The sequence below is a fragment of the Rhinopithecus roxellana genome, chromosome 19, assembly GCF_007565055.1.
Source record: "Rhinopithecus roxellana isolate Shanxi Qingling chromosome 19, ASM756505v1, whole genome shotgun sequence".
NCBI lineage: Eukaryota > Metazoa > Chordata > Mammalia > Primates > Cercopithecidae > Rhinopithecus > Rhinopithecus roxellana.
In genome coordinates this window covers 21004726-21024291 of record NC_044567.1, presented here as the reverse complement: position 1 = coordinate 21024291, position 19566 = coordinate 21004726, and the positions used below count along the sequence as shown (strand labels likewise).

Here is a 19566-nt window from a genome sequence, read left to right as displayed (position 1 = left end):
GTGCGATCTTGGCTCACCGCAAGCTCCGCCTCCCGGGCTCACGCCATTCTCCTGCCTCAGCCTTGCAAGTAGGTGGGACTACAGGCACCCGCCACCATGCCCGGCTAATTTTTTGCACTTTTAGTAGAGATGGAGTTTCACTGTGTTAGCCAGGATGGCCTCGATCTCCTGACCTCATGATCTGCCAGCCTCAGCCTCTCAAAGTGCTGGCATTACAGGCGTGAGCCACCACGCCCGGCCGCCAAACACTCTTTTTTTTTTTTTTGAGACAGAGTCTCATGTGGTATAGGCATTTTACACATTTAGCACACAGAAGACCACCACTTAAAGATTCATACAATTTAAATATTATGCAATTTAGCGTTCACAAGTTTATGAATTTACCCACTGTTTTTACCTCCAGGTAGAACAGTATTTTCAGAGGACTTGTCAGCTGCAATTCCTTTAAACACAGCATATTTGTCCATTGAAGGCAATACTTTAGTTCCGGGAAGTGGCATCAACAAAGAAGGGGCACTAAAGGAAAAAAGAAACATGTTTTGATGACACTGAATGCTTCCTTTATTATCAAAAAAGAAGTTCGAATTAAAATGGCAAACAGGGATTTCATTAAAACTCATGGCTCTCTGCTTTAAAAGTTAGAAACTATATAGTATACATATACACCACAAAGAAAAAAAATGTCCTTTTTCTAAAAAAAAAAAAAAAAAAAAACAGATAAAACACATTACCCAGTCATTTTTTTCTTAATTAAATGAAGAGGGGTCAGATCCATGCTGTCTAAGCACCTCTTTAAGCCATAATAACTGGAATGGCATTGGAAGTAGGTTATTAAAGAATGATGACTTCCTGCAATTTTAACTTAAGGTCCATAAAACTGCAAAAGTGAACTGTTCCACATATGTATACTCAATATTTTAAAATAAATCATGTTAACTTTAATATAAATTATTATCTTCAATGGGCTCAGAGTGCAGAGGTAGAACAGTTAAGATAAAAATCTATTTATGAAATGTTGTCCAAGACAAATGTAAATTGTTCTTCTTCTGACTGTACTGCATTGCCTACCGGTAGAAGTGCACACATCTGATAAGCTGCCGTAGAGTTAATACAATTTGCATTTTTACAAGGATCACATCAGCAGTTTCAGAAGCTATCTTTGTAACAAAACAACAATCACTTCAAAATTAGATAAAGATACTTTTGCCTGTGGACATATTTCATGCTGGATGGAAAAGCAGCGTAATGAGTAGTATCTGTGTGGGTAATTCTTAGAAGGCTTAAACACATACTATAAAAGCATTACTTTTTTTTCTTCTTCTTCTTCCCTTATCAGACCCAGGCAGCTCCCTGGAAGAACTTATTTTACATATGAATGACTACATTCCACCACTAGTTTGTGTCATTCAATACCATGCAGAAGTTATATAAATGGATTTCTATTGAGTTCTTTGCCCTGGAGCAAAAATATTTCCACAGTCATTTAAAACTTCTTATCAGTGGCTTACAAGCAAGGTAAAAACTAGGCTCTGGCAGCTGCATGCTAATGGGGTACACAGTCCTTTAGAACTTAATGCCATCAAATATTATGATTTCACATCACCACCAAACAGCTGCTACATAACTGATCTTGACAAATGAAATAAGCCATCATCTATACATTGTAAGTTGACTTTTCAAAAGTTCCATAAGTAATTAAAGTACAATTCACTGTACAGAATGTTACACAGGAATAAAGGCAATTAACATCTTAGGGGAAAAAAAACCCAAAAGTTGAATGATTTCTTTATCTTTCATGACCCTCCAACTTTAGCTATGGCCTTTTAAGGCTCATTGGTAAAAATCTTTCTACTACATGTTACACTTAATTGATTATTAATTTTAAAATTATATTCACAGAATTGGGGAAAAAAAAACCCAGGATCTTTAGGGTAATGAACTACTGCTTGCTGATTAAAGTCAATACAATTCCATTCAAAAAAAGTTATGACTCAGACTTTAATTTTATGCACACTGCAAATGAATATTTCATTCCAGTTCTTTCTCTGAAGTTATTTAAAAAAAAAAAAAACACTATAATCACCATGAAAGTGTTTACGCCAGTTACACAGTAGTCATCATCCGTTCCAAACATGAAGACAGTTATTTCTACCCTTTCATACTAATGAAAATACTCAAGTGAGAAAGGCATATTGATTTTACACTTACAAACCTATATTCTACTGAAAGGTAAGACTTAAAAAATTTGGCATAAAAAAGTATTTTGCATTTTCTCTAGTGAATCTATTAGTGTTTTATAATCACTCCATATGACTGTGGTAGTTTTATTTAGTTGCTTACCCTGCTAAATATATACATTTAAAAAGAAATATTTTGATCTCAGCAGAATAAACTAACCAACCCCAAACTCCTGTACGTTAACCCTTTGTGAACTTTTATTTATTTATTTTTTGAGGCAGTGTCTTGCTCTGTTGCTCAGGCTGAAGTGCAGCGGCACGATCAAGGCACACTGCCGTTTCGACCTCCTGGGTTCAAGTGATTCTCCTGCCTCAGCATCCCAAGTAGCTGGGACAGCTGATACTACAGGCATGTACCACCATGCCCAGGTAATTTTTGCATTTTTGGTAGAGATGGTGTCTCCATAGGTTTTCTAGGCTGGTCTTGAACTCCTGGGCTCAACTGATCCGCCTCCCAAAGTGCTAGGATTACAGGCAAGAGCCATTGCACCCAGCCTTCCCCGCCAGCCTTTTTTTTTTTTTTTATAAGACAAATTCTCACTCTGTCTCCCAGGCTGGAGTGCAGTGGTGCGATCTTGGCTCACTGCAAACTCTACTTCTCAGGTTCAGCAATTCTCCTGCCTCAGCCTCCCAAGTAGCTGGAATTACAGGCACACACCACCATGCCTGGGTAATTTTTGTATTTTTATTTTTATTTATTTATTTTTTTGTAGGGACAGGGTTTTGCCATGTTGGCCAGGCTGGTCTCAAACTCCTGACCTCAGATGATCCGTCTGCCTCGACCTCCCAAAGTGCTGAGATTACAGGCATGAGCCACCGTGCCTGGCCAACCCTGGCCCCCTTGTTAACTTTTCTATGATCAATGTCCCATATCTGCTTTGTTGATCAGTCTAGGCTCCCGAGTGCCCGGCACATAGTATTTTCTGAATGAGTAACTGGATGATGTTACTGCCTTCCAGAGGCCGTTCAGGTTTTATGCACGGGCTCAACTGCCATCTTTCCTTTGACTCTGACATCTAGTTCAACACCGAGTCTAACCAATTTCTCAGATATAAACTGTTCAGTGTCTATAACTCCAAACCCTGAGTAATTCTCATCATCTCACAGCAGGATGACCATGGCAATTGAATTTATCCTATACACAGTAGCAAGAATCACTTTCATTGTGCCACTTCTTACTCCTAAAATGCTTTAAAATTGAGTATGTCATAAGTCATAAGGCATCCCACAACTGGTGCTGTCCCTAACTAATGTTATTTTCTCACAGACTAACAATGCTCTCCATCCCAGTCTACTCCTAACATCTTACTTGCCTTTTCATCTTCTCTAACAAATAATGCCCATTTTCTGTCCAAAATGGTTTCTCCTAGGCTTAGCTATTCACATCATGATTAAACAAATCTCTTTTTAAAACAATTTGGAGTACAGATTATCATAAACTAGGGAATACATTTTATACATATATTTAAGGACTAATCCTAAGAGAACTTTATCAGATAATTTAAATACCAGATAAAACTAAGTGTCCTTAGAGCAGGAACTGTGGTTTTTGCTTCTGTATTTCTCATGCCTATCCCAGTGTCTGGCATATAGCAAATACTAAATAAATGTTTGCTGGATGAATAAATGAATATTGAGTATGAATTCTAGATAATACCAAAATAGTTTCATTCAGCTGGGCTCACATCTGTAATTCCAGCACTTTGGGCGGCCAAGGCAGGCAGACCGCCTGAGGTCAGGAATTCAAGACCAGCTTGGACAATATGGTGAAACCCCGTCTCTACTAAAAATACAAAAATAAGCTGGGTGTGGTGGCGCACGCCTGCAGTCCCAGCTACTAAGGAGGCTGAGGCAGGAGAATCACTTGAATCCGGGAGACAGAAGCTGCAGTCAGCCGAGGCTGCGCAACTGTACTCCAGCCTGGTGACACAGAGAGGCTTCATCTTAAAAAAAAAAAAACAAAAAAAAAAACAAAATAGTTTCATTCAAGGAAAGCATGGAAGTAGTCAAGTCAGAGCTATATGTAAGAGGAATATCTGCAAAGTATCATATATGAAAGTAAACTATTACATGGAGATAATGCCACACAAAATTGCTAATACCCCAGATATCTCAGATCTGGCCACCATCTTAAAACTTTCTACCCCCAAATTTTAATTTCATCTACAAACAGAGTTTTGCTCAGATAAATAAATCACCGATTTGATAAATTAGGTTTATAAGCCACATACTATATAATACAGTCATCCAGCAAATCTTTATTAATTACATATGACGGGGCCAAGCACTACATATATAAACATGAATGATTGTCTTCAGATTCTTACAGCCTAGTAAGGGAAACAGTCAGGTAAACCAGCAATTACAATTAGGGCACAGATATTCATCAGGTACTACAGCAGTAGCAAAGGAGGGGCCCCTAACTCACCTTGGAGGTAGGCATTGGTTAGGAAAAACTTCCTATATTTAGCTGATTTCTGAAATGGAACTATAACTATAGGGAGATTAGGTAGGGGTATTTCAGACTGAAGCAAACAGAACGTATAAAGTTTGAAAGAGCACGGTCGGTTTGGAGTCATGCTGGCATGGCTGGAGTGTAAGTCATGGGAAATTGCAAGAGTTGAGAGCGGGCAGGAGTTAAGATCACACATTGTCACACAGAGCTGACAGAGTTAATGGTGGTAAAGGAGAGAGGACAGAGCCAAAGTAAATAGCATGCTTTTAATCTGGTGACTGAATATGGTGACATCATTCACCAAGGAAGGGAATAATGCTTTAACACATTTTTATTTGGCTATGAGTAGGAAAACAATGAATTTAATTTCATGCAGTGAATTTGAGATGCCTTGAGTCATTCAGAAGGGAATGCTTAGATAGTAGTAGTACATACAAATTTTGTTCGAAGGAAGAGATCTGGAGTAGAAATACAATTTATGTGTCTAGAAGGTTTAACTTGTTTGTGTTGGTGCAGCAGTCCTGGAAATACCAGCACTCTATGGTCTCATTCCTTATATGTTTCTTCTATATGTTACGTACATGCATTTAATATATTTTTAAAATCAGGAGAATAGTCTCTTTTCCTAATTTGTAATTCTCTATAAGGCCTGTCCCTTAGTTCTTGTTACAGTGCGTATGTGGCAAAGTGCTGACTAAGAGATAATCAATTGGCTAAACGGGGAAGAGAGGCGCGAAACTGCATAAACAGGAACACAGGAGACACGGAATATGTATTCTGACAAAAACCAATTTGAAAAATAAAAACAAAGGAATTCATATCGCTTACTCTGGTGTCTGATGTGTTCCACTTTGCAGAAATATCTGAATACTTTTTTTAAAATGCCGGCTTGGCATGGTGGCTCATGCCTGTAATCCTAGCACTTTGGAGGCCAAGTCGAGAGGCTCACTTGAGGTCAGGAGTTTGAGACCAGCCTGGCCAACATGGCGAAATGCTGAAACCCCATCTCTACCAAAATTACAAAAAAATTAGCTGGGTGTGGTGGTGGACACCTGTAATCCTGGCTACTAGGGAGACTGAGGCAGGAGAATCGCTGTAACTTGGGAGGTGGGGGTTGCAGTGCGCCAAGATCATACCACTGCCCTCCAGCCTGGGCAACAGAGCAAGACTCCACCTCAAAAATAAAAATAAAAAATGCTGACAACATACCGAATCAGTTACTGTACCTGAAGCTTAACGTGGCATGTAAAACCTTAGAGAAATGTTTATGCAGCTGTCTATGCAAACAACAGAAATCTGAAGGCTTAAAAGACACTAATGTCAATTATACAAGAAATGTGAATAAATATGATTAGCGTTCTGAATTACGATTCTGTGGAAAAGTAACAGTACATAACATTACAAAAACATACAATTATGTGCTCCTGCCTAAAAAACTTTTCAACAGTTGAAGACCTTGCTCTAATTCAGGAACACGAAGTCATCACTGCACAGGTGCTCTAGCTATAATAAAGGTTTGGCACAGGTGAAAAAGAATATTGCCAGGCAGGTGTGTACTTAGAGGAAACAGTAGGAGCTGAAGTTTAAGGTGGACAAAGGAGAGAAGTTTGGAGAGTAAAAGTATTAACACAGAAGGAATAATCACAGAAAGTAGTAGAGTAAGGAGTCTTAATTTTTAAATTTCTCACACCTAGCCTTCTTATTACGGATGTCTCTTTCTTAATGGTTAAATACAATGTTAAATATATTAAACTCGTTCCTACCTGTTTCCATGCTGGGAGTTACTTGCTTTTGAAGAAGCAGGCAACTCTTGGAAATCACTGAATGAGTCATCAAGGGATCCTGACTTAGAAGCATCTTGAAAATCCTGGAAGTCGTCTTCTTCTGGCTTTACTACCTAGGTTTATAAAGGATATTTAAATAAATAGCACTGACTGACAAAATAAATACACAACAAATCTCCAACATTTAACTTCAAAGACTGCCCTTAAAATTTCTCAGTTTAGATACATTAACTCAAGTGCTTAAGGCAGGAATACTGTTTTGTATTTTAGATACTCTCTGGTACAAATGGTAAAAAACTGGTTTAAATAGCTAATCTAGGCTGGGCGCAGGGGCTCACGTCTGCAATCCCAGCGATTTGGGAGGCCAAGGTGGCCAGATCTCCTGAGGTCAGAAGTTCGAGACCAGTCTGGCCAACATGGCGAAACCCCAGCTCTACTAAAAATACAAAAATTAGCTGGGCATGGTGGCATGTGTGTGTAGTCCCAGTTACATGGGTGGCTGAGGCAGGAGAATCGCTTGAACCCAGGAGGCGGAGGTTGCAGTGAGCCGAGATTGTGCCACTGCACTCCAGCCCAGCTGGGCAACAAAGCAAGACTCTGGCTGGGAAAAAAAAAAAAAAAAAGCTAATCTATACATTTTAAAAATAGCTGAATGACATTCATTGGGTTACTAAGTGCCTGCTATCTTTAAAAAACACATCTAGCTGGGTGTGGTGGTGGGCACCTGTAATCCCAGCTACTTGGCAGGCTGAGGCAGGAGAATGGCTTAAACCCGGGAAGCAGAGGTTACAGCAAGCCAAGATCACACCACTGCACTCCAGCCTGGGCAATATAGCAAGACTCTATCTCAAAAAAAAAAAAAAAGAAATTGAAAAGGTCAAAATGCTAAAAAAAAAAAAAAAAAAGACATAGATATATCATGCATGTTTGCAAATTAAGTGACACAAGCTCATCATAACCAATCACATACATGTACAGAGTGGACACTGACTCCTAATCCCACACTCTAGAAGTACTGTTAACAGCTCATTTGTTTTAAAGAAAAATGAGATTACACTATATTGCTCGATATTGCTCTATACTCTAACTATATAACAAAGACACATTTCCGTGCAGTACATGTAGCTCTATCTTACTCAGTTTAAAGATTACCACCACTGTGTGAATGAACTGAAATTTATTTAACCTTTCTCCTCCTGTTGGATATTTAGCTATTTCCACTTTTTACTCTAACAAATAATGTTACAACAAAAATTCTTACATATCTTTGCTAATTTGAGTTACTATTTCTTGGGATAGATTTCTAATAATGTGACTGCTAGGAGAGAAGATAGAGACATGCTGAGGCATTTTTTTTTTTTTTTAAACTGAGTCTCCTTCTGTTGCCAAGCTGGAGTGCAATGGTATGATCATAACCATAGCTCACTGCAGACTTGAATCCCTGGGATCAAGTGATCCTCCTGCCTCAGCCTCTGGAGCAGCTGGTACTATAGGTACACACCACCACGCCCACCTTGACATGTAGAATTTTGATAACTATTGCCAAGCCTGCCTTTCAACAAGGCTGTACCAATAAGCCTAGAGTGTATTAGTCACTTTTACCCTACTTTTTCAATGACATTAAATATTATATACTTAAAACATTTTTGCTAATCTGAGAAGTGAAAAACTAAAGTATTTTAATTTCAGGTTTAGCAGTTTTTCTGAAAGATACAACCTAAGAATTTAAATGTGCTCCCTATAATCCAGTAACCTACTCTACGTATCCCTGGAAAAAATGGTGCCCAGATTCACTTTCAGTGATTATTTGAAATATGCACAGCTTCTCCATTTACCTGATTTGCAGGGAAGGTTGGTATGAAACCACTAGAAGCCTGGGCTGCAGCTCCACCCACTGGTCCAACAAGGTTAATACCCATGACTGGCTGTCCAAGGCTGAGGGGCATGGAGCCCGCAGGGCCTGAAGGTATCACAGTTGGCTGACTCACCGGTGCAGGCAGAGTCATAGAAAAACCACTTAAAGTTGGAATAGGAGCTGCTGGAAACTGGTTTAAAGCATCAGGACTCATTGCAGGAACGCCCCTCTACAAATGATAGAAAGAAAATGGATTAGGGGGTTGTAAACCACATACGGTCGAAATCTGGCAGAGATGGAAAGATAAAAATCTGTAGCCTTTGCATGTTTCCACTCCTACTCTCAAAACTCATGAATTTGATTCAAGAAAAAAAGTTACAAGGTCAATGCAAACCTAATACTTAACAAAGAAATGGCCAACACATATCAGTTCTGACATTTTCACTTTCTGACACGTTTGGTTAATTCTATATGATCAAATCATTTTAAATGACTTTGCAATAAAAGAAAAATTTCTACCAGACTGAGAATACTTTATATCTATGAAATTTTAGAGAAAACTTCAAAAGACAGAGTAATTTCACCTATTACAGACTAACTTTCAAGTTCAGAGAATGTTAATATATTAAAAGTCTTTAGGCCAGGCATGGTGGCTCACACCTGTAATCCCAGCACTTTGGAAGGCCGAGGCAGGCGGATCACTTGAGGTCAGGAGTTCAAGACCAGCCTGGCCAACATGGTGAAACCCCATCTCTACTAAAAATATAAAAATTAGTCAGGCATGGTGGCAGGTGCCTGTAATCCCAGCTACTTGGGAGGCTGAGGCAGGAGAATCACTTGAACCCAGGAGGTGGAAGTTGCAGTAAGCTGAGATCGCACCACTACACTCCAGCCTGCGCAATAGAGTGAGACTCAGTCTCAAAAACAAACCAAAACAAAAGGTCTTTAAACAAAGGAATAACTTGCTATTATGCACATCATATAAACTCTACAGTTTTGAAGTACTATATCCTGAAAATGATCTAAATTTTAATGTACAAGGAGTTACACAATATAGTAAAAAAGATTTCATATCCTTGTAATTTATACTAATAAAGTTATTGGATCTAACTTAAGAAACATGGTTTACCTGTGTTACCGCTATCATGGCTAGAACGGTATAAAGTTCTTCTTTTGTAAGTTTGCCAGGTGTAGTTCGATTAGCTAAGGCCCATATCTGTCCAAGAGTTTCCCTGGGAAGCCCAGATGACATCAGAATGGGATACAGTTTGGCAGTATCTATTCCGGTTGGAGTCATTGTGGTTTCTAAGATTTTCTTATAGGCATCTATTAAAGGAAAGACCAGATTACAAATGGAAACACATTTCAAGTGATTCATTTTTTGGGGTGCCATTGTTGGTATACAAGAATAATCTTCAATCAAACTGCTTTAATAGAACCAAAGCCATGTCAGGGTTTAAACTGCTTTAAACATATTCCATTGCGGCTGGGCATGGTGGCTTGTCTATAATCTTTCAGCACTTGGGAGGTCAAGGCCAGCAGACCATCTGAGGTCAGGAGTTTGAGACCAGTCTGGCCAACATAGTGAAACCCCATCTCTACTAAAAATACAAAAATTAGCCAGGCGTGGTGGCATGTGCCTGTAGGCCCAGCTACTCAGGAGGCTGAGGCAGGAGAATCGCTTGAACCCTGAGACAAAGATTGCAGTGAGCCAAGATTGCAACTCTGCACTCTGCACTTCAGCCTGGGAAACAGTGAGACTCCGTTTCAAAAAAAAAAGAAAAAAAAATTGAGATATTCCAGTGGAAATGTCCAGCAGACAATTAGAGTCTGGAGCCTGGTACTAAAGATAAAGTTTAGGGCTAGAGGTAAGACAAAGTCTTATAATTCAGTAGAAGATTGTAACAAGACAGCATGCTTTGGATATTACAAGAGAAGCCGTAGAGTAATGATGGTGGGAACAGTTTGAAAAGAGCAACAGGAAGTAAGAATTATACCAACATCACTCTTCTCCAGTAAATTAGAGGCTGTGACAGAAAACACCATTGGAGAAGGTGCTATGGAAATACAACCTTTAAGGAAAGACCCAGTTTCTGTTAGGGTGAGGAAGCAGAACAAGTATCTTAAAAAGGGGGGTACGGTTGGTGAGTTTTTGATAATAACATGGGTTTTCCAAAGGACCAAGTGGGAAATGTTAGAGACAGGGCTAAAATAAAGAATGCCAATATTGCATGGGACATACTTATACTAAAAAATTATTTGCTTTTTACCTGAAATTCAAATTTAACTGGGCATCCTGTATGGTTATTTACTAAATCTAGCAAGCTTAGTTAGGGAGATGAAAGTTAGTAGGGCTAAGGTGGACAGAGAAACTGTTTAAAACAAAAATTTTACATCTGGGATTATAAGTATGGATTACAGGTTAGTGGGCTCTCCATAAGAACACATATTTTTGGCCGGATGTGGTGGCTCATGCCTGTAATCCCAGCACTTTGGGATGCCGAGGTGGGCGAGTCACAAAGTCAGGAGTTCGAGACCAGCCTAGCCAATATGGTGAAATCCCATCTCTACTAAAAATAAAAAAAAATTAGCCAGGCGTGGTGGTATATGCCTGTAGCCCCAGCTACTCGGGAGGCTGAGGCAGGAGAATTGCTTGAACTCGGGAAGCAGAGGTTGCAGTGAGTCAAGATCGCGCCACTGCACTCCAGCCTGGGTGACAGAGAGAGACTCCATCTCAAAAAAAAAAAAAAAAAAAGAATACATATTTTGACTAGAAAGTATACGTGCATGTATGTTTGGAAGGAAGAGGGAGAAAGTAATACAAACTGGCAGAAAATGGATAAAACTCCAAAATATACCAAGATCTAGATGTCGTTTGTTTGGCTTGAGGACAGAGAAGAAGAAAAGATGCAAACTATCTAATAGGCATTTGGAAGAAAAGTCATTATTTTTATGTACAGTTGAATTGTACATACGATTTTGGTAACAATCAGCCTTTTGTCATTGTAAGTAGTATCAGAAAATGCATTTGAATGAAAACTATAAAACATTAATACAAGAAATTGAAGGGGACATAAAAAAGTAGAGAAATATTCCATGTTCATGTTTTGGAAGAATCAATGTTGTTAAAATGTCCACAGTACCCAAAGCAATGGGTAGTACAGATTCAATGCAATCTTTATCAATACCAATTACATTCTTCACAGAAACAGAAAACACAATCCTAAAATTTATATGGTACCACAAAGGACCTAGAACAGCCAAAGCCATTCTGAGCAAAAAGAACAAAACTGGAGGAATTACAGTACATTACTGTATACTACCTGACTTCAAATTATACTACAAAGCTATAGTAACCAAAACAGCATAGTAATAACATAGACACAGAGACCAATGGAACAGAACAGAGAACCCAGAAATAAATCCACACATCCACAGTGAACTCATTTTTCAGAAAGGTGCCAAGAACATACATTGGGAAGGGTCTCTTCAATAAATGGTGCTGGAAAAACCAGATATCCATATGCAGAAGAATAAAACTAGACCCCATCCCACACAAAAAACAAAACTCAAATCGAAATGAATTAAAGACTTTTAAATCTAAGACCAGAAACTACGAAACTACTAAAAGAAAACTTAGGGAAACTCTCCAGGACATTGATCTGGGCAAGATGTCTTGAGTAATAACCCAAAAATAATGGCAACCAAAGCAAAAATGGACAAATGGGATCACATCAAATTAAAAAGCTTTTGCACTGCAAAGGAAACAATCAAAAAATGGACAACACACAGAACGGGAGAAAATATCTGTAAACTATCCATCTGACAAGGGATTAATAACCAAAATATATAAGAAGCTCAAACAACTCAATAGAAAAAAAAGCTAACAATCTGATTTTAAAATGGGCAAGACAACTGAACAGGCATTTCTCAAAAGATGACATGCAAATGGCAAACAGGTTTATGAAAAGGGGCTCAACATCATTGATCATCAGAGAAATGTCAATCAAAACTACAATGAGATATCATCTCACCCCACTTAAAATGGCTTTTATCCAAAAGACAAGCAATAACGAATGCTGGTGAGGATGTGGAAAAAAGGCGACCCTCATACACTGTTGGTAGGAATGTAAATTAGTATAGCCACTATGGAGAACAGTATAAAGGTTTCTCCACAGTGGCTGTACTAATTTATAAGCCAAGATTCAAAAGCAACCTAAGTGTCCGTTGACAGACACTTTATCAAATGGATAAAGAAAATGTGGTACATATCCACAATGGAGCAAAATCGAGATCCTGTCATTTCCAACAACATGGTTGGAACAGGAGGACATTATATTAAGAGAAATAAGTCAGGCATAGAAAGACCAACTTCACATATTCTCATTCATTTGTGGAAGCTAAACATTAGAACAACTGAACTAATGGAGACAGAGAATAGAATGATGGTTTCCAGAGGCTGAGAAGGGTAGTGGGGAGGGGGGAATAATGGGGATGGTTAATAGGCATAAAAATATAGTTGGATAGGAGGAATAAGATCTAGAATTTGATAGCACTACAAGGTAGCTACAGTCAACAATAATTTGTGCACCATACTCATTTGTGTATAATCTTATTGATCAGATGTTTAAAATTATTTCAAATACTTCATTAAAATAATTATTTTAAGAAAAAAATAACGAGTATAATTGGAACGCTCATAACACAAAGAAGTAATACATGCTTGAGGTAATGGATACCCTATCTACCCTGATGTGATTATTACATATGATATGTCTGTACCAAAATATCTCATGTACTCCATAAAAATATACACTTATGTAGCCATAAAAATTAAAAATAAATTTTTTTTTGTTTAAAGAAGAAAATGCACTTTAAGGATTTTCTTTTCTTTTTTTTTCTTTTTGGCTCAGCAGTAAAGATACATGTAAAAAGTAGGCCGGGTGCAGTGGCTCACACTCGTAATCCCAGCACTTTGGGAGACCGAGGCAGGCAGATCACTTGAGCCCAGGAGTTTGAGACCAGCCTGAGCAACATGGTGAGACCCCGTCTCTACAAAAAAATACAAAAATTAGCTGGGCGTAGTGGCACACCCCTGTAGTCCCAGCTGCTAGAGAGGCTGAGGTGGGAGGATTGCCTGAGCCTGGGGAGGTCAAGGCTGCAGTGAGCCAAGATTGTGTCACTGCACTCCAGCCTGGGTGACATAGTAAGACCTTGTCTCAAAAAAAAAAAAAAAAAAAAAATAGTAAACACTATCCTTCACATCTTCCAATGTGAAAAAAAAGATCCCACATGGTCTTTTATTTCATATAGTATTACATGACAAATAAGTCATAGAAACAATATTTTTAAAAATATAAACTAAGAATTCAGAAAATGACAAATATTTTAGTAAAATTCTTGATAAGTTATTAATTGCTGAACTAAATATTTGATAATGTCCATTAAAGCATAATAAATCTAAGCGAGCTTTTAGAAATGAAAGTATGATGGCTGATAAAACATTAAAGCTGTTCTCCTTCATTTATATAGTTATTCCACACATGAGGCAGTCTTATGAAACAGGACATTTATTTAATTTCTGTACTCTTTCAGAAAAAAAAGAAAAGTCACAATTCCTCCCGCATATTTTGTAACTACGACAGTAAATATTTACAACTACATTTACAATATATAAAGCAAAATATCCAGATGGGAATCCTGGGCTTTTTTACCTGGAACCAAACTCTCATTGTAAATCCAAGGAGGCATTCTGGGCTGAGCAGGATCCTGTGAGGGAAATACTCCCACACCTAGAAGATAAGAAACATCAATGTATACAGTGGTCCATGGAGAAGATGGTGAAATCACACTGAGTCATGGTTTTTTACAAAGAGCACTGGCTGGAGACACTAAAAAAAGTCACCAATACAATTAAAATATTTGGTCCCCCCTGCCCCAGATTCAGAATAAAATATTTGGTTTCTAAGCAACTCTTGTACGTTAACTATGTCCTAAAGAGTAAATTATACAAAATCTAAAATGTATCAATTCAATACTCTAAATCATATAAGCCTTGCACCATTTAACATGTATTACAAATTAAGGGAAAAAAAATGATAGATGATAGTTTAAAATTATGTGTCTAAAAATATTTAATTGTCCAAGCTTTACTTGCAGTTTTTACTAGTGCTTCTTTGCAAAGTTTCATTTTTTTTTTTTAATCTACATATGATACAGATATTTTAAATACACAGGACTTTTGGGGGCTTTTTGTCCAGTGAAATACTCTCCCAAAAGTTTGCCTCCTAGGCTGCCCACATACTAATTCATTTCTGAGGGTTGAATTTATAAAATTTAGATATTTTAGGCAGTGGTGCATATGATTTATTGTAGACAAAGCAAGACTATATTCTCATTGGTGACTTTTCCAGTTACATTTTAACTTTTCAACCTTTATGGAAGAAGACAAAGTATAAGTGGAAAAAAAGAGAGTTTTTATAAAATAAAAGGAAAGAAAATTTTAAATCAGAAATGATTCCAATTAAGAAAACCAGTTATCAAAAACATTTTTAAAAAGGAGTAACAGTGTGTTGAAAGAATTCAGAGCAAAATCTTAGGGGTTAATTGGAGAAAGGAATGCATTAAATATATTTCAAGCAAAATTTCGATTAGCAAAATCAAGCAGCATTCATTTGAAGATTAATGCTTAAGGTGTTAGCATTTGAGCAACGTTTGGTTAAACAAGTTTTTTGTTGAATGTTTCACGAGCTCACCACTCTCTTCAATTGACAGGTTTTGATCTGAAGTCTTTTCTGCCTCTGCAGTGGTGGTACCACTTACACATCCATCTACAGCACCCCCGTTACTGGCCGTTAAACTGGGATGGCTCTTACTGGAACCTGGGCCTAGGGCTTTGTGGCCAACTTCAGAAGTATTTAATTTAATTTGTTCCTGCCCAGATGTACTTATATCACAAGATACTAGGAACTTCTCCTCCAAGGAAGGGCCTAAACAAACAGCATGAAGGATTATTTGTATATAACTGTATATGTGTACATGTCTAATCTTTTCAAACATCCATCTCCACCACATATTCTTTTTTTTTTTTTTATTTTTTGAGACAGAGTCTCACTCTGTCACCCAGGCTATAGTGTACTGGCACGATCTCAGCTCACTGCAAACTCTGCCTCCCAGGTTCAAGCGATTCTCCCGCCTCAGCCTACTGAGTAGCTAAGATTATAGGCGCCCACCACCAAGCCCAGCTAATTTTTGTATTTTTAGTAGGACTGGGTTTCACCATGTTGGCCAGGCTGGTCTCGAACTCCTGACCTCAGGTAACCTACCCACCTCAGCCTTCCAAAGTGCTGGGATTATAGATGTGAGCCACGGTGCCCAGCTCACCTCCATATTCTAAAGGGAGGTCCTGCCACATATAATGTAAACACTGTGGCTAGGCGCCGTGGCTCAAGCCTGCAATCCCAGCACTTTGGGAGGCCAAGGCAGGCAGATCACAAGGTCAGAAGTTTAAGACCAGCCTGACCAACATAGTGAAACCCCATCTCTACTAAAAATACAAAAAATTAGCCAGGTATGGTGGCAGGTGCCTGTAATCTCAGCTACTCGGGAGGCTGAGGCAGGAGAATCACTTGAACCCAGGAGGCAGAGGTTGCAGTGAGCTGAGATCACACCACTGCACTCCAGCCTGGGTGATACTGCAAGACTCTGTCTCAAAAAAAAAAAAAAAATGTAAACGTTGAAATAATTCAATTATTGCACATTTGTATAGGACTTGAGAGACTATTAGAGATTTTAGAGAATGTAAACATAATTATCTACTGTGATTCTAAAGAATTCTACGAGATAGTAGGTGGAAGAGTATAGTGGAAGAAGGAGCACTACCTTTGAAATCTGACAACCTACATAAGATAACACTTTCACTAACTCCTAGGAAGGCCTCTGGCCAGTGACATCATCGTCATCTCTTGGTCTGTTTCCACGTCCATCAAATGAGAAAGTCTGGACTGAGTACATGTCTGCCAAGATCCCTCCCAGCACCCTGTCTCAAGCCAGGATGTGTAGCTGTCTCTATTCATTTTACAGACGACAAAATCTAAGGCACATCAAGGACAAACTGATAGTAAATGAACAACCCGGGCTTCTGCCCCCAAGTGCCCTGTCACTGAAGCTGAAAGAGTACTTTCTAAAGAAGCCTTTCCTAGCTCCTTATTCTTAAGAAAATGATATTGGTGAATCTCCCAAACAACAATCTTCCAGAAAAATCAGAAGATTTCTTTTAAAGTTATAAGGCAATTTAAAGTGCTCCTACTTGAGGAGCAAAAGTTTTAAATCACCTTTCTGGAATGTGAAGACCCCAGAACTTAAAAATCTAGAACACTTGTTTTGTTGAATTTCAACAGCAGTCATACATTCATGTACATGTTTATTTGCCAACATCACTGGATTATTCTACTTATGTAACAAAAATAAGTTATCCCAGGATATCTTAAGAATATTTTCATTAATAATGCTAAGAGTTACCTGCTTTTGGTACACTGTGTGAGGCTGAAGCAGCAGAGAAGTAAGGAATTTGCCCAGGGACACCATGTAAGGCAAAAGGCACTGGTCTCTGACCTGGAGGGAGAGGCTGTGTCCCAGCCTTCTGTGTATGCAACTGGCCAAGTGGGGTAGAGGGATGGAAAGACTGAAAGGGCTGGGACATGGAAGAAGGCCCACATGGGGGAACTTCAACAGGTCCCTGCATAAAGTCACTGAATTCTTCTTCATCAAGAAAGGCAGGTGATGGGGAGACAGTTTTAGTAGAATGAGATGATGTGGGGCAATCTGCAAAATGGAAAATGGCAATGAAACACACAAAAATGGAAACCAACAGAGAAAAAGGAATTAAGATGTAGTACAATTCCAAAAGAATATATTGAAACATAAATAGGGAGGTGAACAAGAAATAACAAGTAACAACAGTCAAATGGAATTATATGATGCATGTAAAACACTTTGATGTCTATTTATACACAATTTTATGTCTTTCTAAAGGGGAATTTTAATAGCTATTTTGCATTTGGTTCGAAAAAGGCAAAACTAAAAATGTATGTATCTATTGATTTATTTTAGAGACAGGACCTAGGCCAGAGTGCTGTGGCATGCTCACAGCTCATGATCATAGCAGCCTCAAACTCCTGGGCTCAAGCAATCCTCCAGCCTCAGTCTCCTGAGTAGCTAGGAATATAGGCACATGCCAGCATACCCAGTTAATTCTTCCTTTCTTTTTTTTTTCATAGAGATGGTGTCTCACTATGTTGCCCACGCTGGTCTCGAGCTCCTGGCCTTGACAGTCTTTCTTTCATTAGACTAATAATTTTTCCCCTGAGACCACTGATGCTTTACATCAAAGTGATGATTATTTTTGAAGTCAAAATGATCTGTGTATCTAGATAATTATTATCTCAAACCAATACACATCAGATGTAAGAAAACCTACCTATATAGTGCTGAATACATTTTGGACAGATATATACTATGATGACTAAATTTCATTATTTATTAAGAAATTCAGTAAGAAATAATGCACAATACAAACTTGTAATTTCTGAAATATCATGCTTGATCCACACACTTGCATAGATCATATTTCAGTAAAGTTACCATATGAGGAATAAAAATTACAAAAGAACTTGTTTTTTTTTTGAGATAGAATCTCTCTGTGATGCCCAGGTTAGAGTGCAATGGCATGAGCTCAGCTCACTGCAACCTATGCTTTGTTCCCCAGGTTCAAGAGATTTTTCTGCCTCAGACTCTTGAGTAGCTGGGACTACAGGTACGCACCACCACGCCCAGTTAATTTTTGTATTTGTGTGTTTGTGTGTGTGTGTGTGTGATGGAATCTTGCTCTGTCACCCAGACTGTTGCTCTGTCCCCCAGACTGGAGTGCAATGGTGTGATCTTGGCTCACAGCAACCTCTGCCTCCTGGGTTCAAGCAATTTTTCTGCCTCAGCCTCCCAAGTAGCAACCACCATTCCTGGCTAATTTTTGTATTTTCAGTAGAGATGAGGTTTCACCATATTGGCCAGGCTGGTCTCGAACTCCTGACCTTGTGATCTGCCTGCCTCCACCACCCAAAGTGCTGGGATTACAGGTGTGAGCCACCGCAGCCAGCCAAATTTTTGTATTTTTAGTACAGATGGGGGTTTCAGCGTATTGGCCAGGCTGGTCTTGAACTCCTGACCTAAGGTGATCCACCCACCTTGGCCTCCCAAAGCACTGGGATTACAGGCTAAGACACCATGCCTGGCCAAGACAAGAATATTAAACACATTATTAAGGTGATATTTTCTTGTGAAAAGCATCAACATTAGGATATATAAAGTGCTGAATCAAACAACAACAGTCAATTTAAGAAAGTAAACCCTGCCTGAAGACTACGACTACCTTTAAAAGATTTTTGGCACTAAAGGATATAAATGTCACTGTGGCTTTTTATTATTAAATGTGAAATTCACTTATGTAATGAGCCTGCTCGACTGGGGCTACATTTAACATGAAGCTCTTTAACAATACTATTTTATTGTTGCATCTTTACATGTATTATTGTTACTACTACTATTATTATTATTATTTGAGACTGGGTCTCCCTCTGTCAACCAGGCTAGAGTACAGTGGCATGATCTCAGCTCACTGCAACCTCTGCCTCCCAGGTTCAAGCGATTCTCGTGCCTCAGCCTTGCAAGTAGCTGGGACTACAGGCGCCCACCACCACGCCAGACTAATTTTTGTATTTTTAGTAGAGACAGGGTTTCACCATATTGGCCAGGCTGGTCTCGAACTCCTGAATTCACATGATCTGCCCACCTTGGTCTCCCAAAGTTTTGGGATTACAGATGTGAGCCACCACGTCTCACCTTCTTTGTTTTGTTTTTGTTTTTGTTTTTCTGAGATGGAGTCTAGCTCTGTCGCCCAGGCTGGAGTGCAGTGGCGCAATCTCAGCTCACAGCAGCCTCTGCTTCCCAGGTTCAAGCAATTCTTCTGCCTCAGCCTCCCAAGTAGCTGGATTACAGGTGTGCACCACCATGCCTGGCCCCACATTTTTTTTTTTTTTTTTGAGACAGAGTCTTGCTCTGTTGCTCAGGCTGGCGTGCAATGGCATGATCTCCGCTCACAGCAACCTCCACCTCCTGGGTTCAAGAGATTCTCCTGCCTCAGCCTCCTGAATAGCTGGGATTACAGGCATATGCCACCAC

General features: G+C 39.0%; 1 protein-coding gene across 12 annotated transcripts in view; it reads right to left on the bottom strand.

Annotated features, from left to right (window-relative positions):
- Nucleotides 1-19566, bottom strand: part of SYNRG (synergin gamma) — a 97273-nt gene that overhangs the window by 48730 nt on the left and 28977 nt on the right. For 5 of the 12 annotated variants that reach the window (XM_010376861.2, XM_010376859.2, XM_030922622.1 and 2 more), the window contains exons 7-13: nucleotides 16852-17154; nucleotides 15087-15320; nucleotides 14046-14123; nucleotides 9461-9657; nucleotides 8312-8560; nucleotides 6456-6589; nucleotides 398-516 (exon numbers count right to left, since the gene is read on the bottom strand). In XM_010376861.2, coding sequence (XP_010375163.1) covers nucleotides 398-516; nucleotides 6456-6589; nucleotides 8312-8560; nucleotides 9461-9657; nucleotides 14046-14123; nucleotides 15087-15320; nucleotides 16852-17154 — 1314 coding nt within the window. The remainder of the gene's footprint in view (nucleotides 1-397; nucleotides 517-6455; nucleotides 6590-8311; nucleotides 8561-9460; nucleotides 9658-14045; nucleotides 14124-15086; nucleotides 15321-16851; nucleotides 17155-19566) is intronic. The other 7 variants (XM_030922624.1, XM_030922626.1, XM_030922628.1 and 4 more) reach the window with 3 other exon arrangements.